At 39.6% G+C, this 23,158-nt stretch overlaps 2 protein-coding genes across 5 annotated transcripts in view; one reads left to right on the forward strand and one right to left on the reverse strand.

Moving 5' to 3' along the window:
* The first annotated feature begins 5,158 nt into the window (after positions 1-5,158).
* entpd3 (ectonucleoside triphosphate diphosphohydrolase 3) lies at positions 5,159-15,425 on the forward strand. The gene is made up of 10 exons (XM_026185477.2): positions 5,159-5,331; positions 7,614-7,751; positions 8,365-8,482; positions 8,637-8,796; positions 10,217-10,376; positions 10,490-10,717; positions 11,362-11,625; positions 11,714-11,824; positions 13,032-13,160; positions 13,925-15,425. The coding sequence occupies exons 2-10, from the start codon at positions 7,617-7,619 to the stop codon at positions 14,111-14,113; spliced, it is 1,494 nt and encodes a 497-aa protein (XP_026041262.1). The 5' UTR covers positions 5,159-5,331; positions 7,614-7,616; the 3' UTR covers positions 14,114-15,425.
* Positions 15,426-19,412: 3,987 nt separating this feature from the next.
* LOC113032772 (RNA-binding motif, single-stranded-interacting protein 3-like) overlaps positions 19,413-23,158 on the reverse strand; it is a 166,977-nt gene continuing 163,231 nt past the window's right edge. For all 4 annotated transcript variants that reach the window (XM_026185864.2, XM_026185863.2, XM_026185866.2 and 1 more), the window contains 4 exons: positions 20,808-20,924; positions 20,491-20,577; positions 19,988-20,112; positions 19,413-19,603 (listed from right to left, as the gene is read on the reverse strand). In XM_026185864.2, coding sequence (XP_026041649.1) covers positions 19,600-19,603; positions 19,988-20,112; positions 20,491-20,577; positions 20,808-20,924 — 333 coding nt within the window. In that variant the 3' untranslated portion in view covers positions 19,413-19,599. The remainder of the gene's footprint in view (positions 19,604-19,987; positions 20,113-20,490; positions 20,578-20,807; positions 20,925-23,158) is intronic.

The raw sequence follows: 23,158 nt of genomic DNA on the forward strand, positions 1-23,158 counted from the left end.
CATTTAAATGAATTTAGTTGAATACTAGTATGGTAACATCTTTAAATAATGCTTACCTTAAAATGAGAACAACCCAGCACTGAGAAATGTTGATTCCATATTAAAATAATCAAGCTTATAATCAGAAATATTCAATGCATAGTAAACTGACTTCAATCTTATGTGTGTACTCTGTAGTTAAATTCAATTTAGTTTTTTTTATATTGCGGTAAGTCACAGTAATTGTTGCCTCAGGGTACTTTATATTGCAAGACTCAACAAGCAGACAACTGACAATGAGCAAACACTCGGTCATAGTGGGAAGGAAAAACTCCCTTTTAACAGGAAGGAATCTCAGGCAGGACCAGGATCAAGGAGAGTCTGCCATCTGCTCCAGTAGGTTGCAAATGAGAGCCTGAAAGAGAAGAAAGCAGGGCGAGACAAAGGGGGGTAACATTAGTGTAATATTATTAGGTTGTATTACAGACAGCTCAAAAGCTATCTGACATTAACCTTTAATCCAAATAAAGCAGAGACAAGTTATTTCATCAAAGAGAAATAACTTGTCTCTGGTCCAGTTTTGGACAGTGGCAACTGTTGTTGCTGTACAGAGGATTTTAAATCTAACAAACATCATGTGATTCAAGTGCAGACTTTCAGCTTTAATTTAAAGCTTCTCACAAAAGTATTTGATCAGCTGTTCAGGAATTTTTATACATAATCTACCGTATTTCAATCAAGACTTAGATTTTATGAGTCAGTTTCCACTCTCTGCTCATGAAAAAGTCTTTTAACAGTGAAAAGTCTTCTAAAAACGTTTCTTTGTCTTCAGTTGAACATGAATGTGAACATGCACAGAGTGACTTTTGATTGCACAGATATTAAGTGACCAAAGGCAGAAAACCACTAAAGTATTCCCAAGAATTTATCTCAGGGACATAAGCTAGGAAATCTCTATTAAAAGTTTCAAAGAAAGTCTTTCAGTTGAATTCAGTAACATTTGAGGAACAGCAGTTTTATTTAAAATAAATGATCTAAAGTATTGGTGTTTTTCCTCTAACTTAGCATAAGATCCCCAGTACTGCTTCAGTCCAGAAAAAGAACTAACTTCACTGTATATCACAGTTTTCTAGGCTCTGTGCAACTATACAGCATTGCAATCACATATGTATCGGTCTTTTGTTTATTTGTCCCTCTGGTGTCTGCGCTCATTTCCGTTGTTTTCTGGACAGTAGAGAATCCTGTCAGAGAGTGCAAACATTTTCATGGAAGGAATCTTAGACGGGGTGGAAACTTTTATCTTAGCTAGGTGCTTGGTAACCTTGGTATGATGCATTCTTTCACAGGGTGTGATTGGTTGATAAAAAAGAAATAAAAGAATGAGCGTAGAAACAGCGGTGAATTCAATAAGTCTCAAAGAGATAGTAAAAGATCAGCCTTCTTTTTTTTTATCTAACCAGCATTCCTGTTGTAACAACACAGAACTGAAATGTATGAGAGACCACATGAGAGTTCACCACTTCACTGAGGTAAAGCACAGTTTGTTCCACAGGTGATCAACCCGTGATCAAAGCAGACAAAACCTGGAACAAGCAGAGGCAAAAGCCAAAAGGCAAAACAGGGTTAGGCGCGTGGGAAATTCAATGCAAGAGCAGTATTACTGAAGTGCATACATAAACAAAAGCGAGCTGACAAAGGACAGGCAAAAAACACATTTTGAATACAAGGGAAGGGAATTACTCACAGGTGCAACACACTGGGGCAGAGCAGGTAATTGCAAAGGTGGGAGATACATAAAGACAGGGAGGGCAGGACCTGTGAAAAGTGTTTTTCTAGCATCTATTCTTAGCTGCAAAGTTGAACTTGTGATGTGAAACCTATGCTTTGTTCCAAACTAGGTTCAAACATGAGTCTTTACGGTACTGCCAAAACATTCAGACAGCAAAGCACATTTGTATTGCAGTGCATAATTATTTGAACAGATAGAAATAGATCAGAACAGAAAACTACAAATATATAATCTCATATTGAAAATGCATATTTGAGCCCTGATGTGTTGGACTCGTCCAGTCCAACACATGCTGTCAGCCCACTAGGCTCAGCAGCCTTCAAATATCTGGTATGTGAGGTTTTTCCTGAAAGCATGCCCAAGATGCTGTTTCACTTGGGAGGGATCAGATGGGAAAACATTATAATCTACTAGCCATCAGCACGTAACTGAATCTCAAATCACAATGCGTTTGAGACCACAGAGATCCCATTACATGGCCAGCATATTTGCCCCATGTTGAAATGTGCACTGATTGCTGTTAACTCTGATATCTGTAATTCTACAAGGATAAGAGTTTCCTTTTTGATAATTCAATTGCAGCGTGCTGAGTGGTACACAGCTTTGACATGTAAGAGATATGGGTTTGTCCTGAGCTAGTCTGGGGACTACTTTCTGTCAAGCAGTGGTGGGGAAGAGGGTTGTGTACAGTGTTTCACACAGCGGCTCCCTGTGAGAGTCAGCCCTGTTGAAATAGTTAGGTAGATGGGGCGATGTGGTGGGAGTGGCTGAAGGGTGCGTGAAGGGAAATGGAGGCAGCAGGGTTTAAAGTGGACCAGCCTCCTACACCCATACATTAGAGGCATGAGGTGTAATTATCTGATAAGTTGACACCGCATAATGCTGTCATTATGTGCAGCATATGCATGCAAGTATGGGTCTGTCAAGCTAATTTATCAACGATGCATTAAGAGCTTCTAAACCTCTCTGTGCTGCCCTGTGACCTGCAGTAGAGATTCATCAGGGTGTTTAATGTATTTTAAAAGCACTGAAAGAGACATAAACAATTAGTGAGAATATGTCTTGGTGGCTCTACAAATCCGAGTAGACTATAAACAGCACTGATGCTGAATTGGTAATTATCTGAGGATGACGGAACTTCCACTTTGTTTTTAGTTGTGCAGACAGCAGAAACTCAGTATTTTCTTAGGATGAAATAAAACATGCAACATATTGGAGATGATTACTAAATTCTTCCCAAATCATCACAAGATATGTACTCATATACATATATTCTTCACTATGAGTTGATTTATTTGCTTTCTTCTGCATTAAAGAGGAAATCACTGTGTTCACATGTTTCCTTACACAAGAGAAGACATGTGGGTGCAAACTTGTTTAGTCTGTCTTGCAGAGACAGACTAAACCCATACAACCCATGTGCAAAGCAGCAAAGCTGGAAAGAGCATGCATTCTAACAGAAGTATTGCAGTACTACCTCTATGAGAAAGTATGCAATCTTTCTGTAAGATACTTGCTTCTTCTCTTTCATCTCTTGGTGCTAATCTAATTTTAAGCTTCCTGTTCTTCCGGTTAATTCAGGCCAGTAGGTTTCAGGTCTCACGTTAGGCAACAAAAATACTTTATATACATTCACCGCCCATTGAATCAGACATGTAATTCACTTTCACTGACACCACTAGTGTCTCCTTTGTAGACAACCCAGAAACCAGTGCTGGTGTTAAAAAGGCAACAGATTCAGTGGTTAAAAAAACAAAGGCTGCTGCAAATTTACAGTCACGAAGAGAGACCACAGTATCAATGTTCTTTGAGCTGGGTCTTCATTTCAGTGTTTACTACACATCTGAGAAGTTTCATGACTGCATCTTGAACACTTGTGACTTTATCATGTTGATGAAATTGACAAGATAAACCCAGGACTAATTAATGCCACACATGCTGGATTAAACCACTTAAATAGAACCTGTCTGACAAAGTGAAGTAGGCTAAAAGATTTCAAAAAGCAACACAATCTAAAAGAACTTGACATATATCAGGCTGGATAAGGTTACAAAGCATTTTAAAAGGGTCTGGGATTCCAGTGAATGGTGGTGAGTGACATTATCCACAAATGGAGAAAACTAACACAATGTTTCACACACAAAAAACCCAACAGTCAAACATGTTGGTGGTAGCGTGATGGTCTGGGGTTGCTTTGCTGCTTCAGGACCTGGTATAGTGGAACCATAAATTCTGCTCTTTACCTTAAAGTCCTGAAGGAGTCCTGCTGTTGTGGGACAATGATCTGAAATACCTTTGAACCTTTGAATAACTCAGCAACTCAGACCACTGTAATAACTTCTATTAAGATGCCAGGACAATAAACAAAGCTAGCAGATCCAGACGCTGGCACCCATGTGAGGAGGCCATGTCATAGTATGTCACAGTATTATAACAAAGTAACCACTTCCAATGCAATGGAACCATTTGTTGTCTGCCAACATAAAACATAAGGTAACCTGATGAAATTGTATTACAGGTAACAAATGGGTTGGTGGGTGGGTACCATAGAAAATACTTAAAATAGCAGCAGAATGCAGTGGTGTCTGACTTCTCAGCATTATTTGGGAATATTGCATTAACTGGTGTTTTGGTCATTACAGTAGGCTGCGCATGGAGACAGATGCATTCTGACAGTATCTCCACTCCTTAACTGATATTATACAGACTGATGCACATACATCAGTCTGTATCAGTCTGGAAAAGCATTTCTCATGTTTCCAGATAGTGCTGCAAAACTCCTAACATATGAGCCCTTACAAAAATGTTCAGCAGTAGGAGCAATGCACACACCGTTAAAAGTATGCTTTTAACTCTCTGCTGTCTTCCCATAAAAAACAAACAAATATGCTGCAATAAAAGCTCAGGTTCCCATTCGTCCATCAGCACTGTGTCAGAGAAATTAATGACTCATGTTTGTCACACAAATGACTCAGAGTTTTGTCTGTGAGAACGCTGGCATCCCGTGCAGCTATCAACAAATCCTTGATTGTTGATACAGCACTTAAGCCTTTGCTTTTCATAGCCTCCATTGCCTCATAATTTACTCCTATTAAATAACACCTGAATGTATAGTAAGTTCCACAGCAGACCCTCAGCCACACTGCAGTCTCTCTTATTGATCACATCAATTAGCATCCCAGCTCCAGCCCCATCTTCTCACATTGTTCATACTCACAAATACTTGTATCTGTTTTAATCACCAGACGCAGGCAATGAGCAAGGAGCAGCTGTGTTTCGTAGGCTGGCTGCTTTGTTGCACTGGTGCGTTGGGAGTGGCAAAAACTGGAGTCCTGCACACAATGCTCCTCCCCGCACTGTGACTTATGTTGGGGTACGCCACTCCTGTTCTTGTGGGCCAGTCACTCTTGAGAGCACTCAGAGCACCTTCTCTCTCTCTCTCTCTGTTCCTCTCTCTCTCTCTTGATTTGCTGCAACCACTTTTCCTGCTTTAGATCAACATCCCTTCGTCAGAACCATCTCTCTCTTATTCTCAACGAGGCTCTAAAAATCAGCTCTAGAAGGTAAGAAACAAAACATTTCCTCACATGCATTTATTTTTTAAACCTTTGAACACAACAGGTATTTAGACATGATCAAAGGGTTAATCAACACTGGCAAGTTAGTTTTACTGTACCGAGTGTGACGAGACACATTTGCTTCTATCCACTCCTCACCACCATAAGAACCTGTCCTTACAAGCAGGGGAGATAGCTCAAGTTATTTGACTCCCAGCGACACATGGCTGATTTTTTACTGAGTGGGTGTTAACAGAGTCGATATGACTTGTTGATTCACCTGGCTGAATTTTAAGTAAACTGCAGAACCAGTAATATCACATTGAGTATTTTATAGATATTGTGTAGTTTTGCAACTGCCAACTCAAAATCCTATAAGGACCATGCATTTCTATTCAGGTGATAGTAAAAAAAAATTCAAGTAACTTCACAATTAAGCTTTAGAAAACTATTGACATATAAAGTAAAATAGGTGCAAGTCAAGTGCAATTAATGTATTCAGTAAGTCTTTGTATTACAAACCCAAAAGGCGGTTCATTTACAATAACAAACTATAAGTAACTGTGCTGTTTGCCTAATCTTGTTGTTTCTCCACTGTGTGAAACTTTACATCCAGCAAATCTGAGATGCACTGCAGTGTAAATATGTAATATGTCAAGCTTATTAATGCTACTAAAAACCACAAGTAACAACTGTGCATTTAAAAAAATAATAATAATAAAAAAAAAAGGTGAGAAAGCAGTGGGAAAGAACTGAAACCAAAATTTACTTTACAGGGAGGAAGTGTTTGCCTCAGTGCTACTAAAATCACCCACAACCTTAAATACAGTTTAGTTTTTAAGCCCGGCTCATTGCGATGATAGCCCGTAAAGCCAGAGATGAGTGAGCTCACATTACCAGTGGCTCAAAAGACACATTGTTCCTTAACTGCAAATTAGCAGTATTATGCACTTACACGCATTATTACTTTATAGAATTATTTGTTTTCTATTCCATCCTCAGACACACCGTCACTCATGCCTCCTTATGTTTGTTTTCATTGTGAGCTGCTTGGAGTGTAAGAACTTGTACTGTGTTTGTCTTGGCAGGTTGATTGGATATAATGTCATGTAGTTACAGAAACATACCTTGTAGTGAATGCAACATAGACACAGCAAAAACAGATTGGTTGCTATTTCTCTTCATGTGCTGGCTGACACTTTACTTTCTTTGTGTTGGAAACAGCTCCGGGAAATGTTAAGCACGCGGTTATAAAGAAGAGACATTCAAAAGTGAAAGTCTAGGACGTGTATTGCACACATGGCTTCGAAATGTCAAGCACCTTGCGGGCAACATGTATCAGAAACATTAAACTCGCTTGTTGCCATGTCAGCCAGTTGTGATCGCACCTTGTCGAGCACCTTTAGCCTGCTTGTTTCTACAGAAGTTGCTGTGGTAACTTAAGAGTTATTCATAGATTAACAAACACTGGTTTTGTCATTGTTGTTATTGCCTATAAAAGAGGAGTCAGATAGCAAATTTTATTCCTGGATTTATGAAGCTTAAATGGACAATAAACAAGAGAGACACAGAACTAGGGTTCCACCTAATCCGCAAAGTGGTTGTCAGTCTGGTGAGGACAGTTTTGGCATGGCTGAGGGAGAATTACCTAACGGCTGTATACTGACAAATGGCTGCAATAACAGTGATGCAATCACACGGGAACATAACATGAGCAGAATAGTGTGGTGTGGCAGTTTCAGCAAATCTAAATAACATGATTATAATTGATTATTGATTGAATAACAAAGAGTATTCATATCAACTGGCATATTCATCTGTCAGTAAACTTCATGGATGTTTTTGAATTTAATGAGTCCTTGCAAAGTGATGAATATAGATTGTGATATATATTGCACAATGTTTATGAGAGTAGCTTTAAAGGTTTAAATTGTGTGCAGCCCATCTATGCACACATGAAAAAAAGCTGCATTTCATGTTGCATGCCTGTGTGTGATGTGTAATCGTAGCCAAAAAACAAACAAAAAAACAACAAACAGAAATGTTTTCGTTTAGTTTTTTTGCATTTTAGCACTTTCTCCCTAAAAGAGTTCTTCTGATTGAACAACCTCCCTCTGATTTGGATTTGGTTAAGCATCCGTTTGGCTTGCGAGCACTTACTCATCTGTAGCAGTCCTGGTCACTGTTACGGCTCATCGTGACTTTTTTAAACATCTGCACATCTTCACCTTGAAAGATGCTTTTAGTGAGAACCACACATCTTCTTTAACCCTATTTCTTGCCAACAGGAAATGGCTTCCAAACACAAGATGGGCTACAAGTGTCGGATAGCAGGAGTGATGCTTCTCCTCTTGACCAGCATCGCTGCCCTCATTGCTGTTGCTGTTATCCAGGACACTTGGAGGTTTTTAGAATACAGCAAAGAGGTGAGCACATACGCACATCAGCGCAATACTCCAGGATGCAAATATAAATACGCATGCTGTTATAAAAACTGCACCGAAGGATCAGAGACGGGGGATTCCTCATCGGTCTGCTTGCTGATGAGTGGCGGTTCTGATGAAACACGTTTAACTTTGCGTGTACTGTTAATGGCATTCAAACAAACAGGCATGTTGTCCGTCTGCTGTTTCCCCTTTTCCTTTTAATTAGAACTGAAAGCTTTTTGAAACGAGGGCTAAAAAAAAAAAAAAAGAGGAAAAAAACTCATTGTGATGACTTTCAGTTGCCGTTTTGCGTGTTTGTCAGTTCTCTTTTTGTGTATGTGTGTATGCTTTTTCATCAGGAGTGTGCCAGTGGTTTTTTACTTTTGCAGTTCTCACAATTCTCTAATTTGAGACTTTCTTTTCTGCTAAGGATACCATTACCCCACTATATCTCCATAAAGAAAATAGGCTTTTACTGCTGTTATGCAACATCTTTCACACAGAGGCCTGATGAAAGTCATGGTGGCTACTCTGTGCTTAATAGACAGCAACCTGCTAAGCTGATTGGAAAATGCTTGTGCAATAACATTTTTGTCTTCCTTCTTCCTGTTAGTACGGCATAGTGATAGACGCTGGCTCATCTCGTTCCAATGTATACCTGTATGAATGGCCAGGAGCGAAGGAGAACGAAACAGGAATAGTGACTGAGACATTAAACTGTAAAGTTGATGGTGAGTCACATATAACAAAGAGAGGAGGGGGGGTGCTGGCAAACTCTTTTTAGGCTTTTGCAAACAAAAGAAAAAACATAAAGAGTGTGTTTTAAATTGGAGACATTCTGGTTACTAGACACACGAGAATTTTAGCTTGGATTTGTGTCCTCAGGTAATGCCATCTCCGACATGAAGGTTATCCCCGAGATCGAAGAAAAGACAATGGCAGGATTTAGGAAATGCATGGACATCGTCACTAAAACCATTCCTCCAACAAAACACAACAGTACGCGCCTGTTTCTCGGAGCTACAGCTGGAATGAGACTCCTGCAGTAAGAAGCTTTTGATTATTTATATTATTATTGAAGAGTCAAAAGTGATTTTTTTATATTAATTCATTTTAAGCTTTTCTTGACCTTTCATGCACAGAGGAGTAAGCTGATGACTGAAGAACTGCAAGACATAATGAATACAAATACATTCTTAAAAAGTATAATATTTAGATCTGTGACTTTGTGTGTGTGTGGTGGGAATTTTTAATGGGTACAATGTATGATTTTTAAAGATGAGAATATCAAGACAGAGATGCAGAAATGTTCTTAAAGTGATGTATTTAATACTTTCAAATATGTGCTGTGGATTGAGTTTAAGAAAGTCCATTCAACTTCATTGGTGCTGAATTATGGATGCCGATTTTGCTGTGCAAGCATTCAAGAGACAAAAAGGGAGGTTTGCTTCACAGTAAAGCTTTGTGTCTTATATTGCCCCCCTTTTGCCTGATGGATAACCCCCCTTCCCTCTGGATGCCTGGGGAAGCCCCAGCAATAAAAACACATTCAGACTAAAGGGCAGGACAAAACTTAGGAATCTCAATCACATGGGTCGAACTCTGGGCCCGGCATTAAATATGGCTTTTCATACTTTCCAGCCCAAGGAAAGATGATGACAAAAGCAGACCTTCTAGGCAGAAGTAGGGGACAGCGTATATTGTTGTTAAAGTATAACAAACATACAAAAAAAGGTTGATTAGTTTGCATGAAATGATTTACAGTCATGTGAAAAAGGACATCCTCTTTAGCATAATTTAAAAAACATAACATCTGTTCCAGACTCTAACATTATTTAAATAGATGAACACTCCTCATTGCTTCCAGGCACTGCGAATCAAATGCATCTGATTAACTGCTCATCAGCAAGTGTGAGCACATGGATAAAAGATGATGTTTTGGCAGTTTATTGGTTTAGAGCATTTAGTTTTGTGTCAGCACGACGCCAAACAGGATCTTATTATAAAATCTACAATTGTACAGTGAAAATGATTATTCACAAGTGAGAAATTATTAAGACAGTCGCGAATCTTCTGAGCGGTGGACTTTCCAGCAAATGCACCCCAAACTCAGACCGTGCAACGCTCAGAGAAACAGCAGAAAGACAAAAACAAAACAACCAAAAATAAATAAAACCCACACATAAAACAGTTAATGACAGAAACATTCAAAAAAATCTTCACATCTTAGTGTTTTTAAAATGACATACTGATCTCATTTTAAAAAACAGAGCCAAGCCTTCTAGCCTACCGTCATGACTTCTGGCTTAGATGAGTTTAAAATAAAAATAATAGCAAATAATAGCATCTAAAATACGTGTATTTGGCAAAATCTTTACCTGCTTCATTAATGATAGTGAATCCATTTGTCAACGTCTGTTTCTAGTGTGATGTCTAATAGTTCTGTTTTCTGCTGTGCTGTTAAGAATGAAAGATGCACAGAGGGCCAATGACGTCCTGGTAAAACTCAGACAATACCTGAGTTCCCTCCCCTTCATGTTTCAAAATGCTTCAGTCATCACTGGGCAGGAAGAAGGGCTTTATGGCTGGATCACTGTCAACTACCTAAAGGGAAACTTGGTAGAGGTATGACACAGCCTTCACCTGTCTGATCGATTGCCCAAAAAACAAGATAATTGCAGCTTTAAAAATTTGCTATTGTACGTTTCATCGTTTATTAATCTTCGTTGTTTTTGCAGAAAAACGTGTGGAACGCATACGTACGGCCGCAGGGAGCAAAGACTGTCGGCTCCATGGATCTTGGAGGAGCATCAACACAGATTGCCTTTGCGGTCCAGGATGATCTCAAGGGAGCCGACTACCTGCGTGTCAAACTGTATGGTTACCCTTACAATGTCTACACACACAGTTTCCTCTGCTATGGCAAAAATGAAGCTGGGAAGTTGGTTCTGGAGAAAGTAGTGCAGGTGAATGACTTTGTCCTCCGTTTCTTTTACAAGTATGCACAGAAAAAAAATAGTGTCTTTCACTGAACTCTCATATTCCCAAGGTACTACAAGAGTGGTGGTTCTTTCCTTAGGTTGTTATGCGTTACTGTGCTATCGTTTAAGTGCAGTGGGAACGTCTGGCTCTTTGCACACATGTGCACTGCGAAATCCATTAATGGCCAATTTGTGGAATGATTAGTGAACGCTGCTGTCCCTGAGCTGCTAACAGCCAAAGGATCCAGGGATGCATTATGTCATTAAGAATATTGATCGAACCGTGATTGTCGTCAAGCTAGTCTGGGAGAAATGCATCGTTTCTGGTAATTCATAGCTTCATTCTTGAAACTAATAATGATTCTACAAGAAATATGCTGAAAGTGCATCAGAGTGATGGTATGACAGCTTAACCTTATAGTTTCTGTTTACTTCAGACTTTGTATGCGGTGTTGTATAATTTAAAGAAATAAGCCCTACAGTGTGGAGATAATGTGCCATTCATTTTTTCCTCTTATCCAGTTCAGGGTTGGGGTCTTTTTCTGTCCTATTTATTTATAGATTTTGCCTTCTTCTTAAAAAAATCGTTATCTTTTGACATTTTTTTTATTATTTTTTTTATTTTCCAGCAATCATCTAACCCCAAAAACATAACAAACCCCTGCTATCCTAAAGGTTTCAATACTTCCAAAAAGGCATCATCAATTTTTGAGTCACAGTGTACAAAGAAACCGCAAAACTACGACCCCAATCAAGAGCTGATCTTCTTTGGTGGTGGCGACTCAGATGGCTGTGGGAAAGTAGTGAAATCCATATTTGATTTCAAGACCTGCTCCTCGTCTCAGTGTTCCTTCAACGGGGTGGAGCAGCCACCAGTCACCGGAGATTTCCTGGTAACACGCAGTGCAAATATAACACATGAAAGCAAATAGATCACGATGCAAAACAACTTAGTGTGTGTGTTTCTGCTGGTCCGACCAGGCATACGCTGGATTCTTCTGGACTGCCCTGGCTCTGCAGTTGAATGGCACATCAAACATTAATCACTTCAACACCTCAGTTAGGAACTTCTGCCACAAAAACTGGGCAACGGTAAGTTTTCATACAGGTAGAAAATCAAGAAATTTCATTTCATTTCATTTATTTGTTCATTTTCAGGCACAACAAATACCTATATTGAACATAAAATGCACAAAACAAAAAACAAAAATTGCCTGAAAAAGGAGTGGGACGAAATTAAGGTGAGGAAGAACAGAAATCATGTTTAGGAAGGAGAGAATGACAGAATTAATATGAAGGTAATTACATAAAATACGTTGTCATTTTCATTCATCAAGATTAGAACAGAAGGCACAACAGAAAGTAAACTACTCACCAGCTCTGACAATGCTGTGCGCCCACATTTTCTTCTTTTTGCTCGTGTGTCCACATTTTTTACTAGTAATATACACTGACTGGACACTCTATTAGGTACACCTTTAATGAGTTGCACCCCCTTCAACCTTCAAAACTGTGGCATTTAAAGGAGGATCAATTGGTACTAAGGGGCCCGAAATATGCCAAGAAAATATCCTCAACACCACGTTAAACCATTAATACAAAGCAGCACGCTTTCAGGCTTTTTGCACCAAAGTCTGGCCCTATCATCTGAATGTCACAGCAGAAATCCAGGGTCATTAGACCAGGCAACATTTTTCCGCTCTTCTCTTGCCCTTTAGTGAGCCTGTGCTTTTGTATACCCTGGTTGTCTGGCACCCAGCAACCATGTCACAAGTGGTTATTTGAGTTATTGTTCCCTTTCCTCTAAGCAGCCTGGCCATTCTCAGATGACCTCTGAAATCAACAAGGCATTTTTCCCCAGAGAAATACCACTCACTCAACTCCCAGTAGGTCTGCAGTTTATAAAAAACTCAGAGCACCCTCTCTCGGCACCAACACCAACGGCATCTTTGAAAGCATCTCCTCGACCCTCGATTTTGTTGCGAGTGTCTGCCACATCAGTTTTTAAAAACATGATCAGTTAGGTAACAAACTCAATGTCAGGCCAAAAAAGTGATTTAGAGAGACATGCTTGTGCTAACCACAGCTGTAGAGTGCAGCTGTGCAAAAGAAACAAAGTTACTTCAGGATAAAGGTAATGAAATAAACTGCACTCCGTCTTTGTTACACAATATTTTCATGATCTTGATTAAATAATCATTATTTCTCACTGAAATGGGATTAAACTGAAATTAATACAATTAGCTTGTGTCATTACAATCACAGGCTAAACTCTGATCTTTGTTCAACCTTCTTTCAGCTGAACGCACAAAAGAACGTCAAATTCATCGAGACCCACTGTTACGCAGGTCATTACGTCTTTACTTTGCTGGCAGATGGATACAAATTTGACACCGACACCTGGAAAAACATCAACTTTCAACAACAGGTTGGTTAAACAGCAGTAAATAAGACAAATAGTATTCTTTTTATTTGTAAGTTTCAATACTGCCTTCTATGAGGCTAGTACATTACAATCCTCCCATTGTTCAAAGTTTATGGATGGCTTGTGCACTAATTCTTCTTGAAATATAACTGTAAGATGTACTAATTTGGTGAGAGTTGTTTTGGAAAGCTGTTGACAGCTGATACATGTTCAAATACAGGAAGCCATTTAACTGCCTTTGGCAGTCGTATGTGAATGAGGCCACCCACTTGAAACTGTTGTTGATGTCGTAGGAATAGTCTGCAATGAAAAAGCTAAAGAGCAGAAGGCATGCCATCAATTTGTCACAAAGAAACTCCCTCAGTAGAAGGGGATTCCTGGTCTTTGACACTCTGTATATTACTCATGATTCATAAAGGACGAACGATTACAGCCAATGTTTCCACACTGCAAAGAGCGTTCGGCCTTTTGCACTCAAGACAAGACTTTTTAAACAGCTGGCAATTCTCCCAATTTCCAACAATGGCGTTAGTGTGCAGTTTGGGATGTCTGCTGCTTGATAGGTTCTTTCAAGACTTTGAGTTACGAAACAGCCTGTTCTTTTTCTTCTTCTTTGGGTGCTATGACTCATCTTTTGCCCTACAGCTGTAATTATACAATTTCATGATTTTCATCCCGCTGACATGCAAGGTGGTGTACTGGTGTTGGAAGCAAGTGGTTTTAAATATAAAACATTCAAATTACTTGTTTTCTTTCTTTTCCTGTAGGTAAAGAAAACTAATATAGGCTGGAGTTTGGGCTACATGCTGAGTATGTCCAACATGATTCCTTCCGAAGTGAAGAAAATCCCTCCTATGTCAAACCCCGTGTTTGCCGGCCTCATCTTTCTATTTTCGGCGCTAACAATTATGACTGCCGTCTTAGTTTTCATCATCTTCATTCGCACCTGCTACTGAGAACGTAGGTTACAGAGGAAATCACTGGCTATTGAAAGGCCTGGGAACTGCTGTAATTCTGCAAGAGGTTCGGAGAATCCTACAGTTGCATGTGCCAAGACGCCTGGACTGGACGTTAACAATCAAATGTGTTATTATTCAGGTTGAGACATGAACTAGCTTTTAGTTAAAAAAAAACAAACAAAACTGAAGAGCCTCAAAATCAATGCAGTACGTTGTGCTGGCATCTTTGAGGGTTTTAGCTTCAGATAAAATATGTAAAAGCAGCTTTAAAAAGCATTAGACCACTCTTCATTCTCTACCTCAGGGAATCTTACAAAAATTAATGTACTTTTTTTTTTTAATTTAGTTGACTGCGCTCAACAAAATAGTGATAGTGTTTGTCTAAATCGCACAAAAATATAAGAGCATCCATCAGTCTCCATGTGCTTGTTCTTGTTGTGCAATTCCCAAAATGAGTCGAACGCCCGCTTTAGACCAGAGCATGAGTTACTGTTTCTTTCCCTGCATTTTACATGTTATAGCACTGAAAATGGTTGCAAATTGTTGTACTGTAGCTTTAATGTATTGTTTTATATTGTGTATGGTCTTGCCAAACTTTAAGCGCACAACTATAGCTTTTTTTGAATTAACATTTCCCTAATAAATGATGCCATTGTCTCATTATTTTCATATCAGTTTAAAATTATTGACATACAACCTACTTAACTAATTTGGTCATCACAGAAAGTCATTCAGTGCTACAGCAGTTCTACGTGCTTCTCTTGATTTAACTAAATGCATCATAGTCGTATATTGCTGCAGTGAGTTATAAAAGGCTTGCATTCTGAGCAAAGTATTGTTGGATAGTTGTACACAAGTGGTTCATTCAGTTGTATAAATGGAGCAGTTGGGAAAAGAAAAATTAAGCCCTGTTAGCAATGACAATCCATTAGTGGTGAAGCACATGGATGGATGGATGGACTTGAAGCAGAGACACTGTTTTTACATCCTGCTGATTCAGCTGGTAGATGAAACTGGCAACTGTTACAAAGTAATATTTTGGTACTTTCCTGGTTATTTATTATTTCTTTATAAAGAAAAGATGAATAAAAATAAAGATTTCATGACAGTAATTTGTTCACAGGAACAGCAAGTATGATGTATGACTAAACTGCATGAATAAAACTGTCTCTTGACATTTTGTTGTCATTGCACTGGAGAAAATGATGCATGATTGTCATTTGATGCAGACTGCTTGCACCGTTTCTGCTTTGGCGATAATGAGCTCTCTTGTCAGTACTGTATGCAATAAACTTCTCAACTAACTGCATCTTTTGGAGCTGTAGTTTCATAATCTCGCTTGGTGAAACTAAACGCTTAAACGTTTTTAATCCTTTACAGCAGTTAAAACCATTTTGCGTGTGTGAACTTAACTTGGTCACTTACTAAAATTGCACACGTGCACACCAATGGACTTTCAGTCCTTTCCTTCTACAGAAAACAATAGCGCACTCCAGTGGTAGTGTGTTGTTCCTGCAGAATATCCAGGACGAGTTCATTTTTGTTATTTTTTATTGAAAGTTTCGACTAAAAAGAAAATAAAACAAAGAAACAAACAAAAAGACACATCTGAAGCTACAGGAATATCCACTGGTTCTACAGACACTCTCAAAAATCACAATTTTAAAGACATGGGGGGCATGTGACCAAGCAAATAAAAAAAATAGCTACAGTGGGGCAAAAAAGTATTTAGTCAGCCACCGATTGTGCAAGTTCCCCCACTTAAAATGATGACAGAGGTCAGTAATTTGCACCAGAGGTACACTTCAACTGTGAGAGACAGAATGTGGGAAAAAAAAAAAAAAAACAATCCATCAATCCACATGGTAGGATTTGTAAAGAATTTATTCGTAAATCAGGGTGGAAAATAAGTATTTGGTCAATAACAAAGATACAACTCAATACTTTGTAACATAACCTTTGTTGGCAATAACAGAGGTCAAACGTTTACTATAGGTCTTTACCAGGTTTGCACACACAGTAGCTGGTATTTTGGCCCATTCCTCCATGCAGATCTTCTCGAGAGCAGTGATGTTTTGGGGCTGTCGCCGAGCAACACGGACTTTCAACTCCCGCCACAGATTTTCTATGGGGTTGAGGTCTGGAGACTGGCTAGGCCACTCCAGGACTTTCAAATGCTTCTTACGGAGCCACTCCTTTGTTGCCCGGGCGGTGTGTTTTGGATCATTGTCATGTTGGAAGACCCAGCCTCGTTTCATCTTCAAAGTTCTCACTGATGGAAGGAGGTTTTGGCTCAAAATCTCACGATACATGGCCCCATTCATTCTGTCCTTAACACGGATCAGTCGTCCTGTCCCCTTGGCAGAAAAACAGCCCCATAGCATGATGTTTCCACCCCCATGCTTCACAGTAGGTATGGTGTTCTTGGGATGCAACTCAGTATTCTGCTTCCTCCAAACACGACGAGTTGAGTTTATACCAAAAAGTTCTACTTTGGTTCCATCTGACCACATGACATTCTCCCAATCCTCTGCTGTATCATCCATGTGCTCTCTGGCAAACTTCAGACGGGCCTGGACATGCACTGGCTTCAGCAGCGGAACACGTCTGGCACTGCGGGATTTGATTCCCTGCCGTTGTAGTGTGTTACTGATGGTGACCTTTGTTACTTTGGTCCCAGCTCTCTGCAGGTCATTCACCAGGTCCCCCCGTGTGGTTCTGGGATCTTTGCTCACCGTTCTCATGATCATTTTGACCCCACGGGATGAGATCTTGCGTGGAGCCCCAGATCGAGGGAGATTATCAGTGGTCTTGTATGTCTTCCATTTTCTGATGATTGCTCCCACTGTTGATTTTTTCACACCAAGCTGCTTGCCTATTGTAGATTCCCTCTTCCCAGTCTGGTGCAGGTCTACAATACTTTTCCTGGTGTCCTTCGAAAGCTCTTTGGTCTTGGCCATGGCGGAGTTTGGAGTCTGACTGTTTGAGGCTGTGGACAGGTGTCTTTTATACAGATGATGAGTTCAAACAGGTGCCATTCATACAGGTAACGAGTGGGGGACAGAAAAGCTTCTTACAGAAGACGTTACAGGTCTGTGAGAGCCAGAGATTTTCCTTGTTTGAGGTGACCAAATACTTATTTTCCACCCTGATTTACGAATAAATTCTTTACAAATCCTACCATGTGAATTCATGGATTTTTTTTTCCACATTCTGTCTCTCACAGTTGAAGTGTACCTCTGGTGCAAATTACTGACCTCTGTCATCATTTTAAGTGGGGGAACTTGCACAATCGGTGGCTGACTAAATACTTTTTTGCCCCACTGTAAGTTACTTCTGTTGCATCTTCTTGTACACACCTGTACAAAAAAAAGATCTTATAAATATTACTTTTGATTTTGAGTTCTCTCTCTTTCACTCCCTACCCCTGTTTATTTTAGAGCTTTCTATCCATTTGATTTTGGTTAAACCAATTTTGTTTTCTCCTATGTCCATTTGTTTCTTGTGTCTCTCCTTAGCTTCCTTTCATTGGTGGAAAGTCAAGGCGTGTGAGTCTTCAAAGGCGTGACCTCAGAACCAGTGCGAGCCAGTTAAAGTTCATCTTAAGTTTTCTTCTGTTCTCAACCGATATTCTCTAGGCACAATAATGCACGTTTGTGTTTCTTTCATCTTTATTCTGCTTAAAATGATCAATTACAGTCACTCTGGAGGTGCAAATATTCCACGGAGACCCAACAGAAGACAACCTCAATCCCCAATACTGAAAAGTGTTTAGCAGCTCACACATAATCATCAAAAAGAGAAAAAAAAAACCAAAAGTAAAGGCAACATAAAAGTAATTCTCCTTATTTTTTTTAGGAGAATATATATAAGCTGAAATCATTTCGTTCAACAGGAATGCCCTTTCCTCTCACAGAGATCATTGACCTGCTCATATTTTCAGTGGCTTGTGTTTGGCAAGAACGAGACAAAACAGTGAGTTGGACTTAGATTATGCAAAACAATGACATCTGTCATATTTTGGGAAGCATTCATCGCGAGCTATGCCGTCTGGGCGTTGTTATGTAAGGTCAGTCGATGAGGCCTCGGCAGGATGTCGTTGGGTGTCTAATAAAAAGTAGCTTTTTCACCAGGATTCCACAGGGTTTTAGATGCGGTGGTAGTTTGATCACATGACGCACAAAACATCTCGTCCCATTGAGGCAAATGTGCTAAAGGACCAACTGCATGCTCTCATTCACTGATCATTTCACACAGCAACAGCTTGACAAAAACCAAAAAGCAGATTCAAAGTGGAAAAAATTAAGAAAAAGCAACAGGAAGATCTCTTTACAACTTAGTTTCTTCATCTTTGGTATAAAATATGCCACCCGCGGGCTGTATTTTTGTTCAACAGTTAAGAAAGACTCAAGAAACTGTCAACAGTTTTACTAAAACTATTGCTTTTTGCACATTTAAAAATCCTAGCTTTTTTTTCTCTGCTTTTTCTCAAAGTCAGAAATGTTCCTTTTTCTTTTTGCAATGAGACAAGCAAGCAGGCAAAGGAAAAACTTTTAAAAGCACCGCAATGAAAAAAATAAAAATACAAAATAAGTGGTGGAGAAACTGAATTTCTTTCCCATGATTGAACTAAACTGCATTTCCAGGAAGCGGTGGGCTGACCGCTCCCACAAGTTGTAAAAGGATTTTTTTCCCTAGTCAACCAACATCACCTGCACTGTACCACATAATTTAAAATCACCTTCATACAAATACAACCTTTTTTTGTCTTATACAGATAGCTTTGTAGATTTCATTTCTGAGGCTCTCAAACTCAAAGAACCCTTTAAAAAAAATCATTCAACAACTCAGTCCTTTTTTTAAATAATTCAACACTTGGAAACTTTTTTTCCCCAAAGTTTGAGAAAATTAAGGCAATAAAGATTTACGAAAACACTAATATTCTAGAAAACTACTCAAATAATAAAAAGAATGAAAATAATGTAGCTTAATATCAAAGGAAGACAGCCCGTTTTTGTTCAAGACTTGGCTTCCTTCTATTTTCAATAAAAAAGTCTGAAAATCTACCTGCACATTCAAATGTTCATTTTTTTTCTGTACAGTTGGTTGACTTTAGATTTCTCTTTATGTCCCCTTATCTGTTTTTTTTTTCCTTTGGAGGCAAAGTCCAGTCTCATGGTGAAAAATGAAAACTCAAAGTTGGAGACTGCCATTGATTTCATTGTCTTTGAGTTTAGCAAACCATCATTTGCTTTTTCTTCTGTCTTTTTCTTAGTTCAACCAGGTAAGAAAGATATTTTTTTTCTTCGTTTTGTCTTTTATTTGGTGCCCGTGCACAGTGGAAGCATTCTCCCGTCAGTGATGTCCATGTCACCTCTGTTTTTGTTTTTTGTTTTGTCCCGTTTCCTTTTGATACTCTGCGTCTCCAGCGCCTTCGTGCAGTCCTCCTAAAGGCAACGCAGCAATGATTCCTACCAATCCTGTTATCTAAAAGAGACAGAAAAGTCAGTGAGCGAGGACGTGACTGAGGGAACCGTGAACAATGTTACCGGGTTTTTTTGTAAGCAGGCACAACAGTCTTTGTACAATCACTATGTGTAAAGGAAACCACCCGTCGGTTATCTAGGAGGCAGAAAAACAAGATAAACACCAGGAAAAAGATAAAAAGCCAGAAGGAGAATTTTGCAAACAAAGGTTGCCATGCATCTGTGACCAAAACAGAAAAAGCGCGGCATAATCTGGGAATTTTACTGCAGTCCTTTATAGCTGATGCTGTTCATTTTTCCAGATACAGTTAATGTACCAGTTAGGATGCACCAGCTGTACAAGACCATGTGAAAAAAATTACAGACTTGCAATCATCACACTTACTTAGTCTGCTGGTAAGAGTAGGCTGTGGCGTGATCTCCTGTGTTCTCCACAGGTAAAGGCTGCTGCCCACTGGCGTCCTGTGAGGAGGGGGCAGCTGTCTGTGGAGAGGGGTCTGTCACCACACCCTGAACAGGGGGGGGAAAGCCAGATATTAAGGAACAAAAGAAAGCCTTGAAACTTTGGGCAATCATATAAAAGTAGGGACTCCTTTATGGCACATAGATAAGGAATCCAAAGAGAAAAATTCAATTAGCATTTTTTTTTTTAAAGGTGACAGGTTGATCTGGTGCGGTCAGTTTTCTGTCTGTGATTTTAACTTTATATACTTGTGAACTTGTAAAACAGCTCCTCTGATCTTTGGGGAGGGTTTGGTGTAAATTATTTCTCTCATTGAAGTATACGGATTGCCAAAGGCTAAGCAAGACTAATATATCACAAAATATATATGTTTAATCAGCAGTTTTCATTTCAAATGAAAGTTTGCAGGTTGTTTTGGTCCTTACGTCCACTGTGATGGCCGAGGCAGGCACTGCAGTGTACTGGGGAATGTAGGTTCCTTGCATAGGAGCAGCCGCTGCAGCAGGCATGTACTACAGATAAAAGGGGAAGAACACAGACTGTGTCATTTGTCTTATGGTCATTTCACATTTTAGACTGAAAACAGAAGCACCGGGGCAGTTTTCCTCTGCTCTAGCGCTTCTACTCTGAGAAAAACACTGAAACTGCAAGTGTACAATTATATTACACATATAACTCAAAGGATAAAACAAACACATGCACATACAGCACGATGAGCTGACTGGCCAAAGGGGAGACTTACAGTGCCTGTTGGGCCCAGAGACAGGTGGTTCATCTGCTGGGTTAGAGGAGCCATTACACTGGAGGGGTGAATAGACAAACTGGGCTCAATGGCAGCAGCTGGAGTGATCACAGCACCCTGGAGTAGAAATGGAAGGATACAAATCCAGTCAGCTTATAGCTAATAACTGTTATTTGGAGTCAAAAGTGATTTGGAGTCACTCAGTGATATTTAATTCAGATGCAGGAATCAATATATGATCAGATGGTGGAGAAAGGAAATTAAATCGGAAGAAATGTGGAGATTAAAAAAGAAAGAAATAAGCTGAGTAAAGAGACAACAGCTTTAAGCAATTTGCAGGCAAACATAACTCAAAGAAAGGGGGGGGGGGGGGGGGGAAGATTCAGAACAACTTTGACATGTTGGTTTAAAAAAACAAAACAAAAAAAACCAATGCTGAGACCTTAATGGCAAAATTGCTAAAGGGACCTCTGGCTAATATGTCGGTTCTGTGTCGGGCTCGTAGCCGAAAACTAGCTTTACTTTGTTTGCCAGTGAGAGACAGAGAGGCGTTGAAAGGCTGCTCCAACGGAACTTATTGTTTCAGAGGAAAACACGAACACGGTGTCCAGTCGAGTCTTAATAGCTTACTTACAACTGGGCTTGTCTTAATGTGCGTTTCATTTGGGTTTCCACCGGCGTGGAATTACCAAAAATAGAGAGGGCATAGCCTAACATATGAAACAGGAAAAGACCCCCGTGTAATCCATTTATTTCAACAAAGTAACCGTATTCTGAATACCACCCTTTTAAACAGTAACTGTAACAGAATACAGTTACTCATATTTTGTATTTTAAATAGGTAACACCGGTACATTTATTCCGTTACTCCCCAACACTGTTTACAGCTTAAACACATAATTAAGAAAACATCTATAAACTACTGTATAAAGTATAAAGGGTTCTGATCACTCATTAACCTATCAAAGTAAGAAAGTGTAGTGTACAACGTGTTTTAAAGCAATGACACATTGTAGTTTTTTTTAAGCTGAAGTAAAAAAAATTGCAGCTAGAAGAAGTAGTTACATTTGGTGACTGCAAATTGTGCAAGTTTGTACATGAGCAACACAACCAGTCAGCAGGCTTGGCAGCAAGGCTTGACAGAACCTGCTTGTGAATGGAGCAGAGACGTTTTTACTCTAAATCTCTTGAGTGTGAAGGCCTTTGAAGCAGTCTAACACCTTGATGCGCTGAGATCTACTTTTCCAGTGCAGCTCTGCTACAACTTCAACAGCTCTGTAAAGATTTAATAGGAGACTGTGTGCTCTGGTTATTTGTGATGGATGTTTAACTACACTTCCCATGAGCACAGACAGCATCAGTGGTTATGTATTGGTGCTGCTCTTGAGAGCAGTCAGCACCTCTACAGCTTCAAGTTGAGACATAACGTTAGAAGAACACAAGTATTAAATTTAGGTATTTTAGGCACACGCCTGGCTGTATGGCAGACGACTTAACAGCTTTGAATCTGTAGGGTTTCTCTGGGAGGCTCGCAACAACAAAACCACACATAAGCACATACAGTACACACTTTCAAAACAAGGAAAGTTCTAGATATCTGAAGTGCTCGCTTTGAATGCATATACAGTCTGACAGTTGTTCACAGTTAAGATTCTGTAAGGTAAGACCCTTATGACTGCAGGCTTTACAGGAAAAAAACATGCACGCGTGCACACACTGTGCAAACAAAGATTGTCAGAGCTGTTAACAAAGGTACAATGTTTTTCTTCCTGACTGCTGTCTTCATAGAGAGATCTGTTTGCAGAACACAGCAGCATCAGAAATGCTCTGTAAACACTTTCCTCAGTATTACAAGTGAATGAGACGAAAGCCCACACACACACACACACACACCAACAGATCTACCCTCAAACCGGCACAAAAGCTTTGGCTCATGCAGGTAAATTTACCAGCCAGAATCGTATTAACACCCGAGCTTTTCAACCATCTAAATAATGCGTTCTCTCTTGTAATGAATTCTCATCCTCCCTTTCTCTTTCTTTCACTTCATCCAATCTCACAGCAGGTTTCCAGGCAGAAACAAAAAAATGAAACCCACAATGAGTAGCTGTCTGCTCTGATTTATAGCTCTACAAGTGATCAACTCTCCATCTCTGTATGGGTCTGCACCCGGGCACTATGTATTAGTATGTAATGAGTGCAGTTGTATGTTATGGTGTGCGTGTTTTTAATGCATCAGATGATTTTCCTGGGGTATAAATGAGCCCACATGACAGTTATCGTTTCCCTGAGGACATGACTTAAAAAAAACAACCAAAACCCCACACAGAATCTACTTCAACTTTGAACTT

The sequence above is a fragment of the Astatotilapia calliptera genome, chromosome 11 (assembly GCF_964374335.1).
Source record: "Astatotilapia calliptera chromosome 11, fAstCal68.1, whole genome shotgun sequence".
In the NCBI taxonomy this organism is placed as follows: Eukaryota; Metazoa; Chordata; class Actinopteri; order Cichliformes; family Cichlidae; genus Astatotilapia; species Astatotilapia calliptera.

Excerpts from the sequence above, each read along its gene's own strand:
- entpd3 (XM_026185477.2), top strand. The coding sequence starts at position 7,617 with ATGGCTTCCAAACACAAGATGGGCTACAAGTGTCGGATAGCAGGAGTG. Across the intron at positions 8,483-8,636 it reads ATTAAACTGTAAAGTTGATG|GTAATGCCATCTCCGACATG; the intron begins GTGAGTCACATA and ends TTGTGTCCTCAG. Across the intron at positions 13,161-13,924 it reads ACATCAACTTTCAACAACAG|GTAAAGAAAACTAATATAGG; the intron begins GTTGGTTAAACA and ends CTTTTCCTGTAG.